Genomic DNA, 24,129 nt, shown 5'->3' on the forward strand with positions numbered 1-24,129 from the left:
GTCCACCTTCCAAAAGGTGCTAACTACATCTTCTAGAAAACTGTTGTTGACTGGACCTTCTAACAACTGCCACGTCAGACCGTATCATGCCCAGAGTCGTGTCAATATCTCCAGCCGTGACCAAATAAAAAAAAATACAGAATGCGCATTTTTATTGTTAATTATGAAAAATAAGATCATGCACGAAAATAAGCATAATACAACTAAATCAACGGTAATAAATCCATAAGATCAAAAAATTAATGATCAAATATTATCAATTAAGAACAATCATCAACCGATCACCGCAACTAATCACACTCCCATCACCATCACTATTGAAACAAGGATTCGCCATCAATAACGACCGAATTTCTATTTCTTTTTTGGTACAAAGACATGAATAAGCACTGTAGCTACAGAGATGGGGTTGGGTCAGTCAACAAGGAGGTTCAAGTACTCAACTTATTATGTATTTATCACTGAATTTCTAGACAATCATACAGAAAAAAAAAGTACAGAAGATATGCAGTGCAAGTACTTATTCGAACTTCATCGAGGATCTAGCTCCGAAATTGAAGCCTCATTGACAGAGGCTTGGATGGCTTCTCTTTCAGATTGATTAGAGAGTGAAAATGACTCGGACATTGTTGCCGTCTCCGAGTTGGTAGTCATAGAAAATACAGGTCTCGATGGAACCGGAAGAGACATGGAATAGCTACTAAGCATGAGAACCACAGAGGCCATGGTCGGTCTATAAGCAATGTTTTCTTGAACACAAAGCAACCCGAGATGGATACATCTCATTATTTCTCTTCTCGAACCATCCCTCAGAATCGGATCAACAAATTCCAAAGCAGTCCCTTCATTCCAATTTTTCCATGCCTGCAAATGTTTGAGGTTATGAACTTACAGTCTTATAGCAAAATCTAATCCATTATATATACCATAACCACAGTATGGAAAACTTACATGGGTTAGCAGAGAGTCCCCTACTTGGTTGGAGAAGCTGTTGATTTTGTGGCCGCTAATGATTTCTAAAACCAACACTCCAAAGGCATAAACATCAGATTTAACTGAATATTGACCATGCCATGCATACTCTGGAGCCATGTATCCACTGCATAGACAAATACAATTCAATTAATAAAGGTAACAAACAAGATATAAAATCTCATTATTCTAAATACGTACTAGGTCCCAACGATTTTGCTTGTATCGGCACGAGTTTGATCAACCGCAAACAACTTTGCCATTCCGAAATCCGAGATCTAAGGATTCATTTGTTCATCCAACAATATGTTGGCTGCTTTTAAGTCACGATGGATAATCCGGTATTGAGAATCTTCGTGAAGATAAACAAGTCCCTTGGCTGTTCCCTCTATAATTTTGTACCTCTTGTCCCAGTTTAGTAGTAATCGTTTTACTGGATCTGCAAAATTTGTAAAATTATAGGACTAAAATGCATATTCAATAGGTGTATTGTAGAAGGATTGAAACGGTACCGAATATAAAATGGTCAAGGCTTGAGTTGGGCAGAAACTCATAGATTAGAACCCTTTCCCTTTTTTCAAAGCTAAAACCAAGAAGCTTAACCAGATTCCTGTGTTGAAGCTTCGCCAATAGCATGACTTCGTTCTTGAATTCTCGTGTTCCTTGTCCCGAATTTTCGGACAGCCTCTTTATAGCTACCTCTCGTCCATCTTCAAGCTTACCCTGATAGAGGATTCACTGTCACATTCATTCTGTCTTTTTTCTTCTTTGATATGATGGAAATTTTCATACAGCAAGTCTTAAATTACCTTGTAAACAGGGCCGAATCCACCTGGTCCGAGCATGTTTGCATCGGAGAAGTTTTCTGTTGCAACTCTCACTACATTAAAGTCAATTTGCAACGATTCAACGTGCGTCTTGCTATCTGCAGGTTAACAAAGAATCATTCAAGTGACATAACTTGTAACAAATGGAAAGGAGAGTAAAACTAACCACACCATGCTTAAACGTTGCTAAGGATTGATTATTAGTGAATTATCTTCTGTTATTAGACTATAACAGGAAAACAAAAGAAAATCAAAGGCTAACTTACTTTGATCATCCTGTTTCTTTTTCTTGATCCTCTTGGGGAGAACAACTCCAAGTATGACAAGCACCGCCATGAAGATGACACTTAGAACGACTATAACGATTAGTGTTCGGGATGAAATGCCTCCCCCTTCTGTACAGGCAACAACTTTGTAATTACATTTAGACAAGACACCTATTTTATTCCTGAAATCAACATGCATCTTGCAGACCGGTACTTACCTTTTCTGATTTCGGAGTCCACTGACTGTGGCGGAGGACTAGCACCTGGGGGTGGAGGACTAGAAGGTGAGGGTGGAGGAGACAAATACGCCATTGTAGAAGCATTGGGTCTATAGAAGGGATACAAATCCCAGCGGAATAAACAGTTAGGCCTCTCAACAACACCTCCTTGCTTCCCATGGCAACAATTTACATAGGAATCGGCAGATTGCCTTAGGCAGTAGTCACAATCCTGCTCCGATAAATCTGGAGTGCACTGCATTAGTGAATATATCCTTTGGAATGCTCCAAGCTCCGCTTCACCAGTTGCATACTTGAGACTAGAAGAGCCGTTAGTTATTTAGCTGTCGAGGAGGAGGAAGAAGAAGAAGAAGAAGAAGAAGAAGAATAAGAAGAAGAAGAAGAGAGTTAATGGAAGCAACTGTCACCTCAGATAAAACTAATGAGAGGTATTATCAGTGATATTACTGAAAACGAACTAAAAGTTTGATGATTGTATTGCAAGTTTTAAAAGTTAGGTGAACAAAATACAAGTGTCCTAAAAGTTTAAAACTATTTATGTACTTTACCCAATATTAAATTAAACTTTTTTGAAAAGAAAAAAGCAATTAAGCCATTTCGTAAATTAGCATTAAATGGGGACCAAAAAAGTTTCAAATTTTATTTTGACTTTTCTTAATCTACTTTATTAAATGGAAATTATTTTAACTTATTTGTTTATAAATTTAAGATTGTTTTTATTTACATTTTAAATGTTTAGATTAATTGATTTTAATTACTTCATAGATTTTTTTACTCGACAAACATGGAATTACTTCGGAAAAGTTGATAAACGTAGCAACTAGACGCGTATAACAGCTCCCAAGTACCACAAAATAGCCACAAACTACTCAACAAATTAAACATTAACCGATAAAAATATTATTTTCTAATTTCGATTGAGATATGATGAGATTATAATGTTATTAATTGAAAGAAAGAAAGAAAAAAATAATAAATTTTTATTGAAAAAACTACCATATGACGGCGAAAAGAGCAAATAATGTCCGGTTCATTAGGATTATTTTAATGTGTCACGTCAGCTTTTATTAATGGTTAAATAACACAGTGATCGAAATAATTTCTTTTTTGTTAATGGCAGTAACTCAAATGAAAGTTTTTCAATTTCAATAACCAAAATGAAAATGACCAAAGTTTAGTGACTGTTATTTGAGTTTACCCTAGAAAAGTCTAAAAGGCAGCCACGACATTAACCCAAAATATCAGCTTACCAAATTCAACACCAAAAAACACGCACAATATGCTGCACCATCACCATCACTATTGAAACAAGGATTCAGCATCAATAACGATAGAATTTCTATTTCTTTTTTGGTACAAAGACACGAATAAAAGCTGTAGCTTCAGAAATGGGGTTGAATCAGTCAACAAGGAGGTTCCAGTGCTCAAATCATCATGTATTTATCACTGAATTTCGTAATAAATCATACAGAAAACATAAAGTACAGAAGATATGCAATGCAAGTACTTATTCGAACTTCATCGAGGATCTAGTTCCGAAATAGAAGCCTCATTGACAGAGTCTTGGATATGCAATATGCAGGTCTCGATGGAACCGGAAGAGACATGGAATAGCTACTAAGCATGAGAACCACTGAGGTCATGGTTGGTCTATAAGCAATGTTTTCTTGAACACAAAGCAACCCGAGATGGATGCATCTCATTATTTCGCTTCTCGATCCATCCCTCAGAATCGGATAAACAAATTCCAAAGCAGTCCCTTCTTTCCAGTTTCTCCATGCCTGCATATGTCCGACATTATGAACTTACATTGTTTTTTAGCAACATCTATTCCATTATCTACCGTAACCAGAGTATGGAGATCTTACATGGGTAAGCAGTGTCTCTCCTATTTTGTTGGTGAAGCTGTTGATTCTATGCCCACTAATGATTTCTAAAAGCAACACTCCAAAGGCATAAACATCAGATTTAACTGAATATTGACCATGCCATGCATACTCTGGAGCCATGTATCCACTGCATATACGAATACATTTCAATGAATAAAAGTAACAAACTAGATATAAAATCTCATCATTCTTAATACTTACTAGGTCCCTACAATTTTGCTTGTATTGGCTCGAGTTTGATCAACCACAAACAATTTCGCCATTCCGAAATCTGAGATCTTAGGACTCATCTCTTCATCCAACAATATGTTGGCTGCTTTCAAGTCCCGATGGATGATCCGGTATTGAGAATCTTCATGAAGATAAACGAGTCCCTTGGCAGTTCCCTCTATAATTCTGTACCTCTTGTCCCAGTTTAGTAGTAATCGCTTCACTGGATCTGCAAAACTCGTAAAATTATAGGACTACAATGCATATTCAATAGGTGTAGTTTAGAAGGATTGAAACGGTACCGAATATAAAGTTGTCAAGGCTTGAATTGGGAAGAAATTCATAGATTAGAACCCTTTCTTTTTGTTCGAAGCTAAAACCAAGAAGCTTAACCAGATTCCTGTGTTGAAGCTTCGCCAATAGCATGACTTCGTTCTTGAATTCTCGTGTTCCTTGGCCCGAATTTACTGACAGCCTCTTTATAGCTACCTCTCGTCCATCTTCAAGCTTACCCTGATAGAATTCAGAGCAAGGAGCAGTGAGGGAAAATAACAACTATTATTTCCTAGTATTCGCTGTCACATATTCATTCCGTCTTTTTGCTTTGAGATGATGGAAATTTTCATATAGCAAGTCTTCAATTACCTTATAAACAGGACCGAATCCACCTCGTCCAAGCATGTTTGCATCGGAGAAGTTTTCTGTTGCAGCTCTCACTGCATGAAAGTCGATTTGCAGCGATTCAACATGCATCTTGTTATCTACAGGTTAACAAAGAATCATTTAAGTTACATAACATTGCAAAAGATTGATTATTAGTAAATTATCTTTTGTTATAAGACTACAACAGTAAAACAAAAATAAAATCAAAGGCTAACTTACTTTGATCATTCTGTTTCTTTTTCTTGATCCTCATGGGAAGAACAACAATTCCAAGTATGACAAGCACTACGATGAAGGTGAGGCTCGGAACAACTATAATGGCTAATGTTTGGGATGAAATGTGACGCCAGACAGAATAGTGATTATCCTGCAAGCGCTCCAACAGATGATTCACAAGAGAAAATTCACCCAAAAAAAATACAGAGAAAAAAAGCCTCTAGGGTTTAATAAAATATTATCAAATCAAACAATGGCAAAATCAGTCCACAAGCCGGACTGTTATAGCCAAAAATCGTCTTTATTCGAATTTTGCCAAAAATAGCAAAATCCCGAAAATCACTCTAAATTGAAATTCGAAATAAAATAAGCAATCTTCAAAAAATCCGGTCTAAATCGGATTTAAATTGACTTCCTAATTGACAATCGAAATATTATCATAAATAGTAAAAAAATATCTAATTCTAGTGATTCGGAGGGGAAAATAGTAGAATTTGAGGTTGAAAAAAGGCCACAGTGAGCGTATCTCACTGTGGAGAGCGTGTGCGTCGAAAAGAGTTTTCTGGATTGGGGTCTTATGCGCGATTCTGACACCTGTAGCCAAAGTTATGGCCAAAAGACTGAAACATATTCAAAACGACCCCAATGAGGAACATGTCACAATCAATTCTCGCATTTGCGCTGATCTGCCAATTCATGGTATCTCAGCACTATCAAGGTGCAATCTGACAGCTCAGCATCATCTGTCTCGGATCCCCTGCATCAAAATGTCTCCCCCTTCTGTACAAGCAAGAACATTGTAAGTACCTTTAGACAACATTATAATGACTAATGTTCAGCATGCATCTTGCAGACCGGTACTTACCTTTTCTTATTTCGGAGTCCACTGACTGTGGCGGAGGACTAGCAGCTTGGGGTGGAGGACTAGAAGGTGAGGGTGGAGGAGAAAAAGATGCCGTTGTAGAAGCATTGGCTGTATAGAAGGGATACAAATCCCACCGGAATAAACAGTTAGGCCTCTGAACACCACCTCCTTGCTTCTCATGGCAACAACTTACATAGGAATTTGCAGATTGCCTTAGGCAGTAGTCACAATCCTGCTCCGATAAATCTGGACTGCACTGCATTAGTGAATATATCTTCCAGAACACCGTAACGTCTGCTTCCCCAGTTGCGTACTTGAGACTAGAAGAGCCTTTGGAAGCCTTCCTCACCACACTGTTTATCAAACTCTCCCAAACAGCATTGAATTCCATTAAGTTCAATGTGAGGTTGCCGGTATTATAGAATGCCACAGCGGGTTCTAGCTCCGGGGTTCCGAAAAATGAACGATCTGCATAATGCACAATACAGAAATCCCCTGTCCGTGAATAGGCCTCTTTCTGGTTGGGACAATTGGCCATGAGCTCGTGGATTGTGTCATTGACAAGGCTAAAACATTTCTCTGGAGTAGAGTCTCCGTTGCACATAGCAAGAGCGTAAACATTTCTCTGCAATTTCATTACCATCTGCTAGAGTGCACTGGAAATTAACATTGTAACATGAGCCTATAGCTTCACCAACAATCCTGTTCCTATGAAAACCCAGTGTGGCTGACTTGATCTCTGCAAGTGACCATCTTGTTGGGACATTTTTCGTCATTTCAGCTATAGCTTCTTCTCTGAGGAGAGTTCACATTCTCCTGAAGTACGATTCCAAATTTATCTAAATTAACTGTAAGTTGTTTCATCTTGATCTTTAGTAAGTATAATATGTTTTAATTTGGTTTGTATGGACACGTGTAGTGCAACTCTGTTACGAGTTATGAGGCTTTAACTGTTTATATTATAATAAATATGGTTTCGATGGTAACGTAACATGTTGTATTGCGCCTTGAATCTTTTAATGTATTTAATAAATAATTAAATTGCAACCTAAAATATGAACTGTAACCTATCAATAAAATATAGGTAATAGGCTTTCTACTCGGGTAAGACTTTTGAGGATGGGATTAAGCATTAACAGTGATTAGTGTGTGCTTTGTGGTGCTGAGGCTGAGACTAGGGATCACTAGTTATTTGATTGTGGTTTTGCGAGGGAGTTGTGGGGTGATATCCTTACTTTGCGTGGTGTAACTCGTAGGGTTAACTATTGGGATAGGGAGTTGGCATGGGCTGTTCACTGTTTTAAAGGGAAATCTCTCCTTGTGAGGGTGTTTAAGCTTGCTTGAGCTGGTCATTTGTATGGCATTTGGAAGGAGAGAAATAGTAGGTTTTTTGGGGGCAAAGCTAGACTGGTGAGTGATGTGTTGAAGGACATCAAAGAAACTATTCAATAAAAAATGGGGTATTTCTTAAGGTTGGGGGTCACTTGTAATGGTTGTTTCTTTTGATGTTTGTACTAGCAAGAGTTAAATTGTTGTTTACATAGCAGGTTTCTTGTTTTTCTTGGGTAATGAAATGGAATTATCTAAAAAAATATTGATAATAGAATTACAAGATTATTACCTATAAATAAAAATTTTCAATAATTAGAATGGTTATAGCAGTTATTAACTGTAACCTAACCGTTAATTTATTATTTATTTTTAGAATAATAAATCTATCACCCCCATAAATATTGAATTAAAAATTTTAAAAAAACATATTCGTCTAACACTCTTCTTCCTCATTACGATGAAACAGATGACCGAAACTTATATTATTACGACGACGAAAGCCACTAAAGACCCTAATAGAATCCACATATTCCCAATCTTTAGTCTGATTTTATGAGGATCATTAATGGTTGATGAATCCTATGGAAAACACATGAAACAATAGCCTAATTCAATGGAAGTGGTGAATATTTTGAAATGTCAATGGTCGATGTTGTGCATCGATGAACCGAGTCCATTCGAAGTCGAGAATTCAACATGCAAACATGGTGGATCCAGAAATTAAAAAAAATGTCTAAAAAATTAGTATTCTTTTCTTAAAAATTTAGAATTTTTCATTTTCTCTAACGCATTAGACTAAATCATTTTCAAATTATCGGGATACACTTGACCCTTAAGTGGCTTAATGCATCTGCCCCCATGCAAATATTCTTTAAATTGGTTCCTCAGGTTGATTCGTGCAACAGGAAAAGGACTTGTAGGCTTAATCCATGAATAACTAAGCCATATTTGAACTTACTTGGTTGAATCACCGTTCTCAATCCAAGCTGTTATTTTTCCACTTTTGAGATCAACCCCTTGAACAAAACATCAATCGAGGCCAAAAAAACAACCAAGTTAACATTAACACCGACATGATTGCCATTGATATCACCGAGTGACGGGTTAAAACTGGTGTCAAACTTAGGGACGAAGAAAGAAGAAGAATTTTAAGAGTTGAAGTCATCTTCGAGCTATAGGAGTACCATGTAGCCATTGAAGAAGCTGGACGAATCAAGTCTAGACGATATGGAGAAGACGATGGATTTGTGAACTACAGTTCTTTTGCTCACTATTTTATGTGCATTCGTTTAGTTTTCGATAATAGTTAGTTATTTAGCTGTCGAGGAGGAAGAGAAAAGAAGAAGAAGAAGAAGAAGAAGAAGAAGAAGAAGAAGAAGAAGAAGAAGAAGAAGAAGAAGAAGAAGAGAAGAAGAAGAAGAAGAAGAAGAAAGAGAAAAGAAGAGAGTTAATGGAAGCAACTGTCACCTCGGATAAAACTAATGAGAGGTATTATCAGTGATATTACTGAAAACGAACTAAAAGTTTGATGATTGTATTGCAAGTTTTAAAAGTTAGGTGAACAAAATACAAGTGTCCTAAAAGTTTGAAACTATTTATGTACTTTACCCAATATTAAATTAAACTTTTTTGAAAAGAAAAAAGCAATTAAGCCATTTCGTAAATTAGCATTAAATGGGGACCAAAAAAGTTTCAAATTTTATTTTGACTTTTCTTAATCTACTTTATTAAATGGAAATTATTTTAACTTATTTGTTTATAAATTTAAGATTGTTTTTATTTACATTTTAAATGTTTAGATTAATTGATTTTAATTACTTCATAGATTTTTTTTTCTCGACAAACATGGAATTACTTCGGAAAAGTTGATAAACGTAGCAACTAGACGCGTATAACAGCTCCCAAGTACCACAAAATAGCCACAAACTACTCAATAAATTAAACATTAACCGATAAAAATATTATTTTCTAATTTCGATTGAGATATGATGAGATTATAATGTTATTAATTGAAGGAAAGAAAGAAAAAAATAATAATTTTTATTGAAAAAACTACCATATGACGGCGAAAAGAGCAAATAATGTCCGGTTCATTAGGATTATTTTAATGTGTCACGTCAGCTTTTATTAATGGTTAAATAACACAGTGATCGAAATAATTTCTTTTTTGTTAATGGCAGTAACTCAAATGAAAGTTTTTCAATTTCAATAACCAAAATGAAAATGACCAAAGTTTAGTGACTGTTATTTGAGTTTACCCTAGAAAAGTCTAAAAGGCAGCCACGACATTAACCCAAAATATCAGCTTACCAAATTCAACACCAAAAAACACGCACAATATGCTGCACCATCACCATCACTATTGAAACAAGGATTCAGCATCAATAACGATAGAATTTCTATTTCTTTTTTGGTACAAAGACACGAATAAAAGCTGTAGCTTCAGAAATGGGGTTGAATCAGTCAACAAGGAGGTTCCAGTGCTCAAATCATCATGTATTTATCACTGAATTTCGTAATAAATCATACAGAAAACATAAAGTACAGAAGATATGCAATGCAAGTACTTATTCGAACTTCATCGAGGATCTAGTTCCGAAATAGAAGCCTCATTGACAGAGTCTTGGATATGCAATATGCAGGTCTCGATGGAACCGGAAGAGACATGGAATAGCTACTAAGCATGAGAACCACTGAGGTCATGGTTGGTCTATAAGCAATGTTTTCTTGAACACAAAGCAACCCGAGATGGATGCATCTCATTATTTCGCTTCTCGATCCATCCCTCAGAATCGGATAAACAAATTCCAAAGCAGTCCCTTCTTTCCAGTTTCTCCATGCCTGCATATGTTCGACGTTATGAACTTACATTGTTTTTTAGCAACATCTATTCCATTATCTACCGTAACCAGAGTATGGAGATCTTACATGGGTAAGCAGTGTCTCTCCTATTTGGTTGGTGAAGCTGTTGATTCTATGCCTACTAATGATTTCTAAAAGCAACACTCCAAAGGCATAAACATCAGATTTAACTGAATATTGACCATGCCATGCATACTCTGGAGCCATGTATCCACTGCATATACGAATACATTTCAATGAATAAATGTAACAAACTAGATATAAAATCTCATCATTCTTAATACTTACTAGGTCCCTACAATTTTGCTTGTATCGGCTCGAGTTTGATCAACCACAAACAATTTCGCCATTCCGAAATCTGAGATCTTAGGACTCATCTCTTCATCCAACAATATGTTGGCTGCTTTCAAGTCCCGATGGATGATCCGGTATTGAGAATCTTCATGAAGATAAACGAGTCCCTTGGCTGTTCCCTCTATAATTCTGTACCTCTTGTCCCAGTTTAGTAGTAATCGCTTCACTGGATCTGCAAAACTCGTAAAATTATAGGACTACAATGCATATTCAATAGGTGTAGTTTAGAAGGATTGAAACGGTACCGAATATAAAGTTGTCAAGGCTTGAATTGGGAAGAAATTCATAGATTAGAACCCTTTCTTTTTGTTCGAAGCTAAAACCAAGAAGCTTAACCAGATTCCTGTGTTGAAGCTTCGCCAATAGCATGACTTCGTTCTTGAATTCTCGTGTTCCTTGGCCCGAATTTACTGACAGCCTCTTTATAGCTACCTCTCGTCCATCTTCAAGCTTACCCTGATAGAATTCAGAGTAAGGAGCAGTGAGGGAAAATAACAACTATTATTTCCTAGTATTTGCTGTCACATATTCATTCCGTCTTTTTGCTTTGAGATGATGGAAATTTTCATATAGCAAGTCTTAAATTACCTTATAAACAGGACCGAATCCACCTTGTCCAAGCATGTTTGCATCGGAGAAGTTTTCTGTTGCAGCTCTCACTGCATGAAAGTCGATTTGCAGCGATTCAACGTGCATCTTGTTATCTACAGGTTAACAAAGAATCATTTAAGTTACATAACATTGCAAAGGATTGATTATTAGTAAATTATCTTTTGTTATAAGACTACAACAGTAAAACAAAAATAAAATCAAAGGCTAACTTACTTTGATCATTCTGTTTCTTTTTCTTGATCCTCATGGGAAGAACAACAATTCCAAGTATGACAAGCACTACGATGAAGGTGAGGCTCGGAACAACTATAATGACTAATGTTTGGGATGAAATGTGACGCCAGACAGAATAGTGATTATCCTGTAAGCGCTCCAACAGATGATTCACAAGAGAAAATTCGCCCAAAAAAATCCAGAGAAAAAAAGTCTCTAGGGTTTAATAAAATATTATCAAATCAAACAATGGCAAAATCAGTCCACAAGCCGGACTATTATAGCCAAAAATCGTCTTTATTCGAATTTTGCCAAAAATAGCAAAATCCCGAAAATCACTCTAAATTGAAATTCGAAATAAAATAAGCAATCTCCAAAAAATCCGGTCTAAATCGGATTTAAATTGACTTCCTAATTGACAATCGAAATATTATCATAAATAGTAAAAAAATATCTAATTCTAGTGATTCGGAGGGGAAAACGGTAGAATTTGAGGTTGAAAAAAGGCCACAGTGAGCGTATCTCACTGTGGAGAGCGTGTGCGTTGAAAAGAGTTTTCCGGATTGGGGTCTTATGCGCGATTCTGACACCTGTAGCCAAAGTTATGGCCAAAAGACTGAAACATACTCAAAACGACCCCAATGAGGAACATGTCACAATCAATTCTCGCATTTGCGCTGATCTGCCAATTCATGGTATCTCAGCACTATCAAGGTGCAATCTGACAGCTCAGCATCATCTGTCTCGGATCCCCTGCATCAAAATGTCTCCCCCTTCTGTACAAGCAAGAACATTGTAAGTACCTTTAGACAACATTATAATGACTAATGTTCAGCATGCATCTTGCAGACCGGTACTTACCTTTTCTTATTTCGGAGTCCACTGACTGTGGCGGAGGACTAGCAGCTTGGGGTGGAGGACTAGAAGGTGAGGGTGGAGGAGACAAAGATGCCGTTGTAGAAGCATTGGCTGTATAGAAGGGATACAAATCCCACCGGAATAAACAGTTAGGCCTCTGAACACCACCTCCTTGCTTCCCATGGCAACAACTTACATAGGAATTTGCAGATTGCCTTAGGCAGTAGTCACAATCCTGCTCCGATAAATCTGGACTGCACTGCATTAGTGAATATATCTTCCAGAACACCGTAACGTCTGCTTCCCCAGTTGCGTACTTGAGACTAGAAGAGCCTTTGGAAGCCTTCCTCACCACACTGTTTATCAAACTCTCCCAAACAGCATTGAATTCCATTAAGTTCAATGTGAGGTTGCCGGTATTATAGAATGCCACAGCGGGTTCTAGCTCCGGGGTTCCGAAAAATGAACGATCTGCATAATGCACAATACAGAAATCCCCTGTCCGTGAATAGGCCTCTTTCTGGTTGGGACAATTGGCCATGAGCTCGTGGATTGTGTCATTGACAAGGCTAAAACATTTCTCTGGAGTAGAGTCTCCGTTGCACATAGCAAGAGCGTAAACTTTGTAGGAGCCCTGGCCAATAGTGGTATTGAAGAATCCACCGTTTGCAGAGGCATTAGATGGGAGTGAAGCGAGAAGAAGGTCCCGGTTATTGCCATACGTGCTGTTTGTGGTAAAATTACCACTGTCATAGCATCTTGGGGCAGCGGCAACAAGGTTAGAAACATCCACAAGCTCATTCCATCATATAAGAACAACCCAATGACAATTGAAGAATGTCACTACACGTATCCAAGCTTAAAGATCAAGATAAAATAGTCTATCATTCTTATTTTTCATTTTCTCTTATATATAATGTATTAAGCCTTATTGAATATCTTTGTATTCATTTTTTGTGATCTTAAATCCTTGTAAACACTTACCTTGAAACACCCCCAACCCGTATCTGACCCGGATCCGAGTCCAATGTGTCACAATGACTTTTCAAAGCGTTTTCCTTTACAAATTGGTTAAAAATTTAAATTTACAATTCAAGAAAATGTATATTTTACCTTAATTAAAAATTAATTGGTTTTACAAAACGTATCAGAGTTTATACAATTCAAATCTTTAGATTACATGCCAACTATTCTTAATAAACCAAATATATATAATTCAAAACTCTTTTCTGATCTGATCATAGAAAAAGAGATGATGACCTGTCTTGCTCCTCTTTGCTCCTTAACTTTTAACCTTCTTGAAATCTACGTGTGAAACATTCACACGCTAAGTCTATGACTTAGTGAGTCATATAAAACATACAATATAAACTTTAACTACTAACAATGAATGCATGTTTCATACTATCATATCATACCACCTCATCTACACTTCCATGTAATAAATACATATATACACATATGTCATCCTATCATATATAATGGTATACTATTTCATGTTCCTATAATCATTTATATTTACACCATTTATCTTATATCACATTCTCCTATCATCATTTAAGTCATTTTATTTATATAATTTCTAATCATATAATTCCTATCACAAAGTCACATCTTATCAACTATTTTCATATGTTCATATTTATCATATTACCCATAGATTCTCATTGAATATTTTATAGCATACTCTTGTATACTAATTTCTTGTATTCTATTAATTCATTTTTCACATAGCTTGTCACATAAACATATATTTTCATAACTTATTATTATTTAATCACTATGACATTCTCATAAAATTTCTTAGATCAGTGTACTATATTTCATATCACCTAAGAATTTAACAAGTTTTAGATCATAGTTTCATTTAAACATGTAAACCTTCCTATACAACTTATATAATATATTCTTATACTTATTTATGTAAATGTTTCCTAATTAATATATTTGTTTTATCTCAATTCTTATATAATTCCATTATACTAATTCACATACAATCATAATTATTCTATTCATACAATCATATAATCAACAACCTCATTACCTATACATATACTTATAAAGCTCACAACATTTCTCATATAATCCCTTATACCATATCATATAAGTTCATTATATTCTCTTATATTCAAATATATCATACAAACATATTTTCACATAGATAATATAACATATTCACTACATGTAACCTATATACTTATATCCAAGTACTCAACCACATATAACAATCATGCCAAAGTTATTTATATTATCTCTTTTTTGGCCCATGTACACATGTGAGAACTAAAGATATGTGAGTACATTGAAGTTGTGCACCTATGCTGTCACCATAGCTCATATAAGAATCCATTAAGTGACATGTGAAATCTATGTCCCGAAGGACTTCATCTATGTCCCGAATGACCTATCATAAGTCATGAAGGACCTATGTAACCCTCGACTCTTGGAATGCCAACTATACCTCTAGCTCTCATTTCACATAACATGGGAATTCTCTTTCATATTATTTACCATATTCATATTGACATATGGTTCACTTTCACATATCACATAACTTATCACATATACTTTATCTCATGTCATGTTTCATATCTTATGATCATGTAAGCACATTACTTATTTTCATATAGCTCATATCATTTTATTCATATGATCTCTTATGTTCATATCATACATCTATTACCAATTCTTATATCATCACATATATATTTTATACTCATTCACAATTACACTAACATGTACTCACGTATATCATATAACATATGCAATCACCAATAACACGTATATATCATGTCAAACATATGCTCATATTAATTAATTCATGCTTTCCACTATAGGAAATAAACTTGTCGCAAGTCTTATTTCCATTAAACATCATATACTATCTAATATGCACTCATCTGGCCTCACTATTCAATTCAAGCACTTAGAACTCTTTCCTTATTGATATTATCTCGTTGACTCATCTGGTACTTGCTTTCGTTTGATATCTACACAATGATACATTTATTACAAATATTAGAATTCTAAGCATCATGATTTGATCCTTAATATCTTAGACTAAAAGAAAGACGTAATTTCATTTTCTATTTGGAGTAGTATGGGTACCTCCTATAGGGTATCCATACCCATTTTGCATTCAAAATCCTTATTTCAAAAATGGTACTGATACTGATCTTATGGTATCGGTACCCTTAGTATCGATACTGCCTTCCCAGGTATCGATAGCCCATGAACAATTTATAAATTCTGCCTTATGGTATCGATACTCATTCATATGGTATCGATACCCTCTCTCAAATTTTGACCCTTTTCTCTTGGAAGTATCGGTACTGGATGAACAGTACCGATACCCCATGCCCAGATTTTTTTTATCTTAAAAATTCACCCAAACTTACTTATATCTTGTACTAGAACCTCCTTTAAGTCCTTTAAGCTTAATTACACTTATTCTAATTAACTTAGATCACTTTAACTCGACCTAATATTCAATATCCCACATACATACTTGAATTCAATAATCAAGCCAATAAATCAACATGCTCCAAATTCATTTCTAACACTTTGAATCTCTTATTTCAACTTATGACAAGTCAATTTCAACATCAAAATCCATTTACTCATTTTTCAATAGTTCACTTAATAACTCCTTTTACTTAATCTCTCCTAACTTGTTCATCTTTGAGTTTTAAGCCACTTAAAACTTTCCTTAAGCTTTCTTATCACTCTAAGAATCAAAATAAACCTTAAAATTAAAGAAACAAACAAATTGAATCCAACTCACCTTACCACTGAAGCTACATGAGAAGAAGAAGAAGAAACTCACTCTCCAAACTTTTCCTTATTCATTTCCCATTTCCACGAGTTTATGTCCCTTAAAAAGAGAAAATAAAAATCTTCTCTTAGAAAAGACCATAATACCATTATTACTTTCAAACTTTACTATTAAATACAACATCAAAATTCTCTAATTAAATCCTTGAACTTTTCAATTTTTCAAAATAGAACACAAAGTTTTCAAACATTCATTTTAGTCACTAGCCCTGATTTTAGGATATTTCATACCTAGAGAGGTATTCTTGTTTACACAAGTTATCCTTTGTTGAAAATGGGAATGGTTCTAGTTTAGCCTTGAAAAACTATAGAATTATAAATATTACTCTTAAGCCTAGAAAAAGAAAGAACAAATTAGTGAATTTGTTAAAAAAAACCTTAGTGTGGAGCTAAAATAGTGGATGTAGACTTGGTTGAGAAGTTGAACCACTATATATCGTTGTGCCAATTTTTCTATCTTTTATTGCTTCCATACCAAAGATTTTTAAGTAATTTACCCTATCTTGGTGGTTTTTGGTTGATCATTTCGAGCCCAACAATTGGTATCTGAACGGGTCAAAATTGATGGTTTAACAACTTTGTGAGGATCCTATAAGTGCTATTTGAATTCTTAATTCAACCAAGAAGATTGCTTCCACTTCCAGCTCACGTTACATAGAGGACTCCCAACCGATTGACAAGCCTCAATACTTTAATGAAACTAACTATGGTCATTAGAAGAACTTAATGAAACTATTCATTCAATCCATTGATATTGGGGCATGAGAGATGATCAATAATGGCTATTTTTCTCCAACAAAGAAGATGGAGGAGTGAAGTGATCAAGAACGGAAGAAACTTCAACAAAATGCCATGGTCATGCACATTTTATTTTGTGCATTTGGTCCCGATATATATGAATGATTTTCTTAATGTTCTAATGCCAATGAGCTTTGGGATAAGCTTGAAGAACTTTATGGTGACAAGAAAGAAGAAACATCAAGTTCAAACCTCCTCTCAAATCCAAAGGTGGTGTGTTTTATGGCTCTTGAAGAGCAAGAGGTAACTTCTAACTCTTTTTATTTAAATTTTTATTTTTTTAAAGAATTAAAAGAAGTCTATGATGAGTTGTATTTGGAATTTGAGACCATGAATTTCAAATATAAGAAATTAATTTCTAAATTTAAAGTTCAAAATGATTTTATTTTGAAAATAAAATTAGATTTTGAAAAACAAAATGAAGTTTTGAAAAATGATTTTGAGATTTCAAAGATCAAAATTAAAGATTTAGAAAAAGAAAATCTTGATTTAAAAGTTAAGCTTGAGTGCTTAACAAAAGAAAAAGAAATCATTTTAAACAATTCATCTTGTTTAAAAATGGCAAAATGCTCACATTGTGATTATCATGATCACAATGTTCATACTCTTCCTATTAAGAAAAGAAAACATTTTAAAATTAGACAAGTATATGTTCCTCGAGGAACTAGGGGCATTGAAACTAACATTCAAGGACCCAAATAAATTTGGGTACCAAAAACAAATTAAATGTCTCTTGTAGGTGTGTTGGAGAAAAATGTGATAAAGGTAAAGATTTTGGATGCTCTAATCACACAAAGGAAAGATAGGTAACCTCAAAACTTAATGATTATTATTTTTGTATATTAGTTATCTATTTTGTTTTATGCATGCATGAGTATTGAGCATTAATGATTACATGTTATTTATTATCTCATGTATGTTGAAATTATGTTATGATGAACATGTTTTTAAAGTTAATTTTTTAAAAAAATATTTAATTCATCATAATGAGTTTTGGTCAAGTTAAACTTTAATGTTTTAATGATTTCTTCAAAATATCTTGACCATAATATGCTTTTATTGAAAATTATCTTTAAAACAAGTGATATCCTTGATTTATTGAATAATTTTAACATATGTAATCACTTTAAGCTTATGATGCCAATTTGATAATGTTTTAAAATCTTTTTCAATTGGTTTCAGTTTAGATGTTCATGGATATGTTCTTACTTGCAAATGATATCTATCTAGCAATTGATATATATATAAAATGCATGTCATTTTGTAGTGCTTTATGCATGTGCAATTTATTATGCTATTTTTTATATTGCATAAAGTATGATAGACTTGTATTTATTGAATTTCATATGTTACTAACATGTTTGTTCCTCTTTGTTGAAATTCAATAGTTTTTAATTGTCAAGTTGTAGAGTCAATTTTTTTGGAATGCATTTGTTGAATATCATGTGCAATTTATTATGCCTTTGATTTTTCAAATGATTTTATGTTAAATTTTTCTACTTACTCTCTTGTTATTTTGTTACTCAAAGTTTGAATTATTTTTTATATAAGAAAAAGGGAGAGAAGCATAGGTTTGAAAAATTCAATTTCTTAAAGAAAAAAAGGAGATCTTAAAATATTTTAAAAATATTCTCTTATTCAAATAATGTTTTGTTATGGGGGAGATTTTGCCAAAAACTATTTTTCAAATGTTTTGTCATATCAAAAGGGGACATTGTTGTACCTATATTTTGAAATAAAAAAATAAGAGAAAAATGTTTTTGGACTTAATTGAATTTGTTCAAATGATTCAAAAATAATTCAAAGTCCACAAAACTTGAAAAATATTTTCCAAGTATTTTTGACTTGATCTACACCTTAGAGTCTGTTTAAAACTCAAAATAAGTCAAAATATTCAATTCTTGGTGTAAGGTTTTGAAACCTCAGAGGTAGAATGCTCAAAGTTGAAAAAATTTCAGTCTGGTTTCGAAACCCCTTGCCTGGTTTCAAAACACCCTGACTAGTTTCTAAACCCCATGTTCCAATGATCATATTTTTTCAAGAGGGTTTCGAAACCCACTCTAGTGGTTTCAAAACCATTGTGCATCAATGTTAAAATTAAGGGGATTAAAGGCTTCCAACGGCTCCAAAACATCCCCAACGATTAGAAATGACCACAAACTCATTCTATCATATAAAACAACCAAATGACACTTGAAGTAGGTCATTATATCTATCCAAGCTTAAAGATCAAGAGAAAAGAGTTTTTAATTCTTATTTTTCAATTTTCTCTTGGATATAGTGTATTGAGCCTTATTGAATATCTTTGTATTCATTCTTTGTGAACTTAAATCCTTGTAAACACCTACCTAGAGAGATTTTCTTGTTTACACAAGTTATCCTTTGTTGAAAAGGGGAGTGGTTCTAGTTTAGCCTTGAAAAACTAGATAATTGTAAAGGTTACTCTTGAGCCTAGAAAAAGAAAGAACAATTTAGTGAATTTGTTAGAAGATCCTTACTGTGGAGCTAAGGTAGTGGATGTAGACTTGTTTGAGAAGTCAAACCACTATATATCATTGTACAAATTTTTCTATCTTTTGTTTCTTCCACACTAAAGATTTTTAAAGGCAAATTCACCCCCTCTTGGCAGTTTTCAATTGATCGTTTTGAACCCAATAGTAAGATTTGAGTCTTTACGAGCATATTCATTACATCCTTGCTCTTATTCTTGTTTGATTGAATGTGTCGAACTTGACATCGATATTCTAGAACTTATATTTAAATGCATGTTGAGATTACATATTAACTTGATGCTTTAAAGTGAATAGGGCACCTAGGATGCACCCACTTTTTATCTTAAAAAATTGCCTACCCATCAATTTCCCTTAGTAAACAATTTTTTGTCTTTTACATTTTCTTTGTTTTTAGCCCGTTTATTAAACATGAGCCTTTTTATCTCTCTTTTCTACCCTTGTTAGGATAAGAGAGCAATTTACCCGATGTATGATCATGATCCACGAACATAAAAGATAGCAAAAAAAGTAGAAAATAAATTTAAAAAAATAATAGGAAAAATGAAAAAAGAGAAAAACATGACTTGCATTGATATTAATGGATGAATGGATATCATGATTTTTCCCGACTTGATCCTGTTTATGATTTCCAATTGATTGGTACCTTGATTTGGATGATTGTTATGAACACGACTTGCATGATTTTCTAAGTTATGAGATGGATGAAGCATGGTAAGTGGAGCTCTTAACTTGTTTAATTGAAGTACACTTAAGGACAAGCATGAGATAAGTGAGGAACAATTTGATGAGTGTTTTAATTTGCATATATTTTGTCGATAAATATTTCATGTTGTTTATTTCATTTTTCTAATTTCTATTGTTTTGATTCATTTTGTACATGAGATTATTTTCCAGAAAACAACAATAAAAGGATCGATTCCACAGTTGAACACATGGGCATGACCTAGGACACGACGCGGTCTAACATGACAGTTTCTAGAAGATCCATTCAACAACAATAGTTTCTAGAAGTAGTTCAATCAACATTATATGGAAGAGGATTGACGAAATATTTTAGAGATTTAAGTTTAAGTTTGAATTTAAAATACTTTGAGATTATCATTTTAGGATTTTTTATTTGAATATTTCTAGGATTTTATCTTTGGTAAATTGAAAGCTATAAATACCCGTTAGGGTAAAAGGTTGAATGTACTTGGATTCAATTTATTTTTATAAAAGTTTTTATTTTTACCTTTGTTTTTTACTTTAAGCTTTTACTTGTTTTCTAAAAATATGCTAAAGTATGATTTATATCAGGCTTAGCTAATTTTCTTATTTAGCCAATGTCTTAGCAATGACTCCATTCGTAATGTGATAATTGAAAAAGCAATTAATATTTTCAGATATCATTCTCAGTTTTCGGCAAACTGGATTGACAATCGGTTTCTCCTTTAAAATCTTAACACTTTAATTTCAAAAAGTCGACGATGGTCTAGATGTTGTTCTGATTTAAAGTTGGGAAGCTAATGGAAATAGAGATCATATTCGATTCTCATTGAGACAATATAATCTGAGTAATGCTTTTCTAAAACTTTAAAATATTTTTGTGCCAACGGCGATAGCCACATTTAGTCCAAACAAGAATTTAATTTCAAAGATTGACTTGGGAATATCAGTTATCGGAGAGAAAAATAAGTTGTAAGGGTTGTGCCTTGTAGACTGTAACCTGCATGAATCTCGAAGTAAAATATATTTAGATGATCGAAACAAATTGTGACAAATCGAGGCTTGAGGCTATTTCATCCAATTGGGTTTCTTCACTTTTAATTTTATTTCTGACGTTTTTCTAATTTAATTTTCATATTCAACTTTCTACTTTAGTTTTGCATTTTGCTTTCTTAAAACCTCCCCATTTTTTTCATTAAGTCAGAATCAAAACATCTCTATGCAGAAGCTTCGTAGTCCCTGTTGACTCTTCTTCTCTCTACTATATTTTTATTTTATTTTATTTTGAGAATGTAAAATTTTATTTGACATTTAAGACACTTGTCACTTTTTATTTACATTTTAAATGTTTAGGTTAATTGTTTTTAATTACTTCATAGATTTTTTCTCGGCAAACGTGGAATTACTTTGTTAAAATGCCATTACAAAACAGGAAATGTCAATAAACGTAGCAACTAGACGCGTACAACAACTGTCAAATACCACAAAATAACCACAAACTACTCAACATATTAAACACTAACAGATAAAAAAATTAATTTATAGTTTCGATTGAGATTTAAAGAGATTAGAATGTGATTCAATAAATTTGATCTGAGGAAAGAAAAAGAGTAATTTGATAATTTGTTTTATTGGAAAAACCACCAAATGACAGAGAAAAGAGCAAACAATATTTGGTTCTTTAGGGTTATTTTAATGTGTCACATCAGATTTCATTAATGGTTTAATAACCAAATGAATTTAGTGACTCAAATGAAAGTTTTTCAATTTCAATAACCAAACGGAAATGACCAAAAGTTTAGTGACTATTATTAGAGTTTACCCTAGAAAAATCTAAAAGACAGAAACAGCATAAACCAAAAGATCAGCCTACCAAATTCAATACCAAAAAACACGCACAATATGCTGCACCGATGACAAATGTGGTTTTGATGTAAAAATAAACGCAATCCTCTCAATAATATATAAGAATATGTAATAAAGATAAGTAAGGATCGATCCACAAGGACTTAAAAATTTCCAAATTTTGGTTTGAATTGTTTTGACAAGACGATATGCAGTAAATAAAATGGGGATTTTGATAAAAAAAAGATTAAATAAGAAAAAATAATTTAAAGTGAAAATAAATAAAATAGAAAATGTAAAGTTGAAAATAAATATGGTAAAATGCAGCCTCAAGCCTCGCTTTGACTCTATTCGTTTATGTTCATCGAAAATAGATTTTTACTTCGGGATTCACACCGGTTATAATATACAAGGTTTATTCCCATGTACCTTGCTTTTCACTTTAGTAACCGATTTTCCCAAGGTCAATCTTTGGAAATCCAACTTTTAATTGAATCAACTACAACAATCATCGTTAGCCCAAAAATAATTTTAGTTTAAGAAAAGCCCGACTTGGATTATATTGTCTCTTTGAGAATCGAACACGATCTCAGTTTCCCTAAGCTGAACGCCACTAAATGTGTTCACAAAAAGTCGGATTTGCTATTCGTCGATCTTTCCTCCCAACTTTAAATCAGAACATCCATACCAACGTCGACTTTTTGAAATGAAAGTGTTTTGATTTTATAGGATAGGTCGATTACCTATCCAAGTTTAAAGAAAACTGAGAGTGACATCCTGAAGATGTTAAGAGTTTTTCAATTCCCGCATATTGAATTGAGTCATTGCTTAGCCTTTTGACTAATGAGAAAATTAACTAAGCATGACCGAAGTCATATTTAGTATGTTTAAAATAAAAATAGAATAAAGATGAAAACAAAGAAAAACTTTTATAAAACCACATAATCAAAAGTTGCTTAATCAAATCTAAAACAAGTGTGTTATAAGCCTTACCCCAAGGGGGTATTTATAGCTTCTAAAGTCCTAGAGATGAACATAGTATCTAAAAGAAAAATAATCCTAAAGATAATTCAATTTTTTTTTCAAATTAAAACTTTAAAATTTAAAAAATAAATCTCCTAAGATATCTCTGCCCGTTCACATTCTAGAAGGTGCTGACTAGATCTTCTAGAAAACTGTTGCTGACTGGACTTTCTAGAAACTGCCACGTCAGACCGTGTCATTCTCAGAGTCGTGCCCATGTCTCCAGCCATGACCAAATAATAAAAAAATGAAGAATGTACCCTTTTTACTTCTAATTCTGAAAAATAAGACCTACACGAAAATAAGCACAATACAACCAAATCAGCGGTAATAAATCTATAAGATCGAAGAATTATCGAGCAAATATTATCAATTAAGAAAACACTTCACTTATCTCATGCTTGTCCTCAACTATGGTTTAATCAAATCTACCAAAAAATCTATTTACCTTTCTTTGTCAAGTCTCACATCAAAAGAAGCAATGCAAGTAGAGACCACAATAATCATTCAAGTCAAGACATCAATCAATTGGACAACCCTAATTGGAACAAGGTAAATATAATTGTGACATACATACATTCATCAATCTCAATGCCACCTAACCCAACACCTTACCAAGATTTACTCAAATTACTCAATGTGTTTGGGTCAGAAATCGATACGATATTACCATAGGCCTGCAAGTAAATCAAATCACCACTACTAATAAGAACAATATACATAAATCAAATGGTCTTTTATTGGTTGTAACGGGGCTTAGGTAAAGGTGGGGAAAATGCTAATAATATGGCTAAAATTCAAGACAATGAACTAACAAATAACAAGTTCAACTTCATCAATCGACTAAGCACAACAAGATAAAAAGACACAAACCATCAAATAACACATTTCCTTTCGAATTGAATTTGACTTTTCTGCATTTTGTTGTTGTTTTGTGTTTCCACTTTTTCTCATATATTTTTATGTTATCTTTTCTCTTTTTTTATAAATGAAAGAAGATTTTTTTCTTTTGCACATGACTTCGTCTAAAGAC

At 33.7% G+C, this 24,129-nt stretch overlaps 1 protein-coding gene and 1 pseudogene across 1 annotated transcript; both read right to left on the minus strand.

Moving 5' to 3' along the window:
• Positions 1-531: 531 nt before the first annotated feature.
• Positions 532-5,370, minus strand: LOC120204041 (annotated as a pseudogene).
• A 4,620-nt stretch (positions 5,371-9,990) lies between these two features.
• LOC120204043 (cysteine-rich receptor-like protein kinase 11) lies at positions 9,991-13,180 on the minus strand (the record flags this gene model as incomplete). The annotated part of the gene is made up of 8 exons (XM_039204136.1): positions 9,991-10,320; positions 10,408-10,555; positions 10,630-10,867; positions 10,941-11,151; positions 11,284-11,399; positions 11,521-11,641; positions 12,286-12,296; positions 12,382-13,180. Coding segments are annotated over 8 exons (1,896 nt in total), but the record flags the coding sequence as incomplete, so codon positions are not given.
• Between the last annotated feature and the right edge of the window lie 10,949 nt (positions 13,181-24,129).

Source organism: Hibiscus syriacus, unplaced genomic scaffold (assembly GCF_006381635.1).
Source record: "Hibiscus syriacus cultivar Baekdansim isolate YM2019G1 unplaced genomic scaffold, ASM638163v2 tig00010533_pilon, whole genome shotgun sequence".
Lineage (NCBI taxonomy): Eukaryota > Viridiplantae > Streptophyta > Magnoliopsida > Malvales > Malvaceae > Hibiscus > Hibiscus syriacus.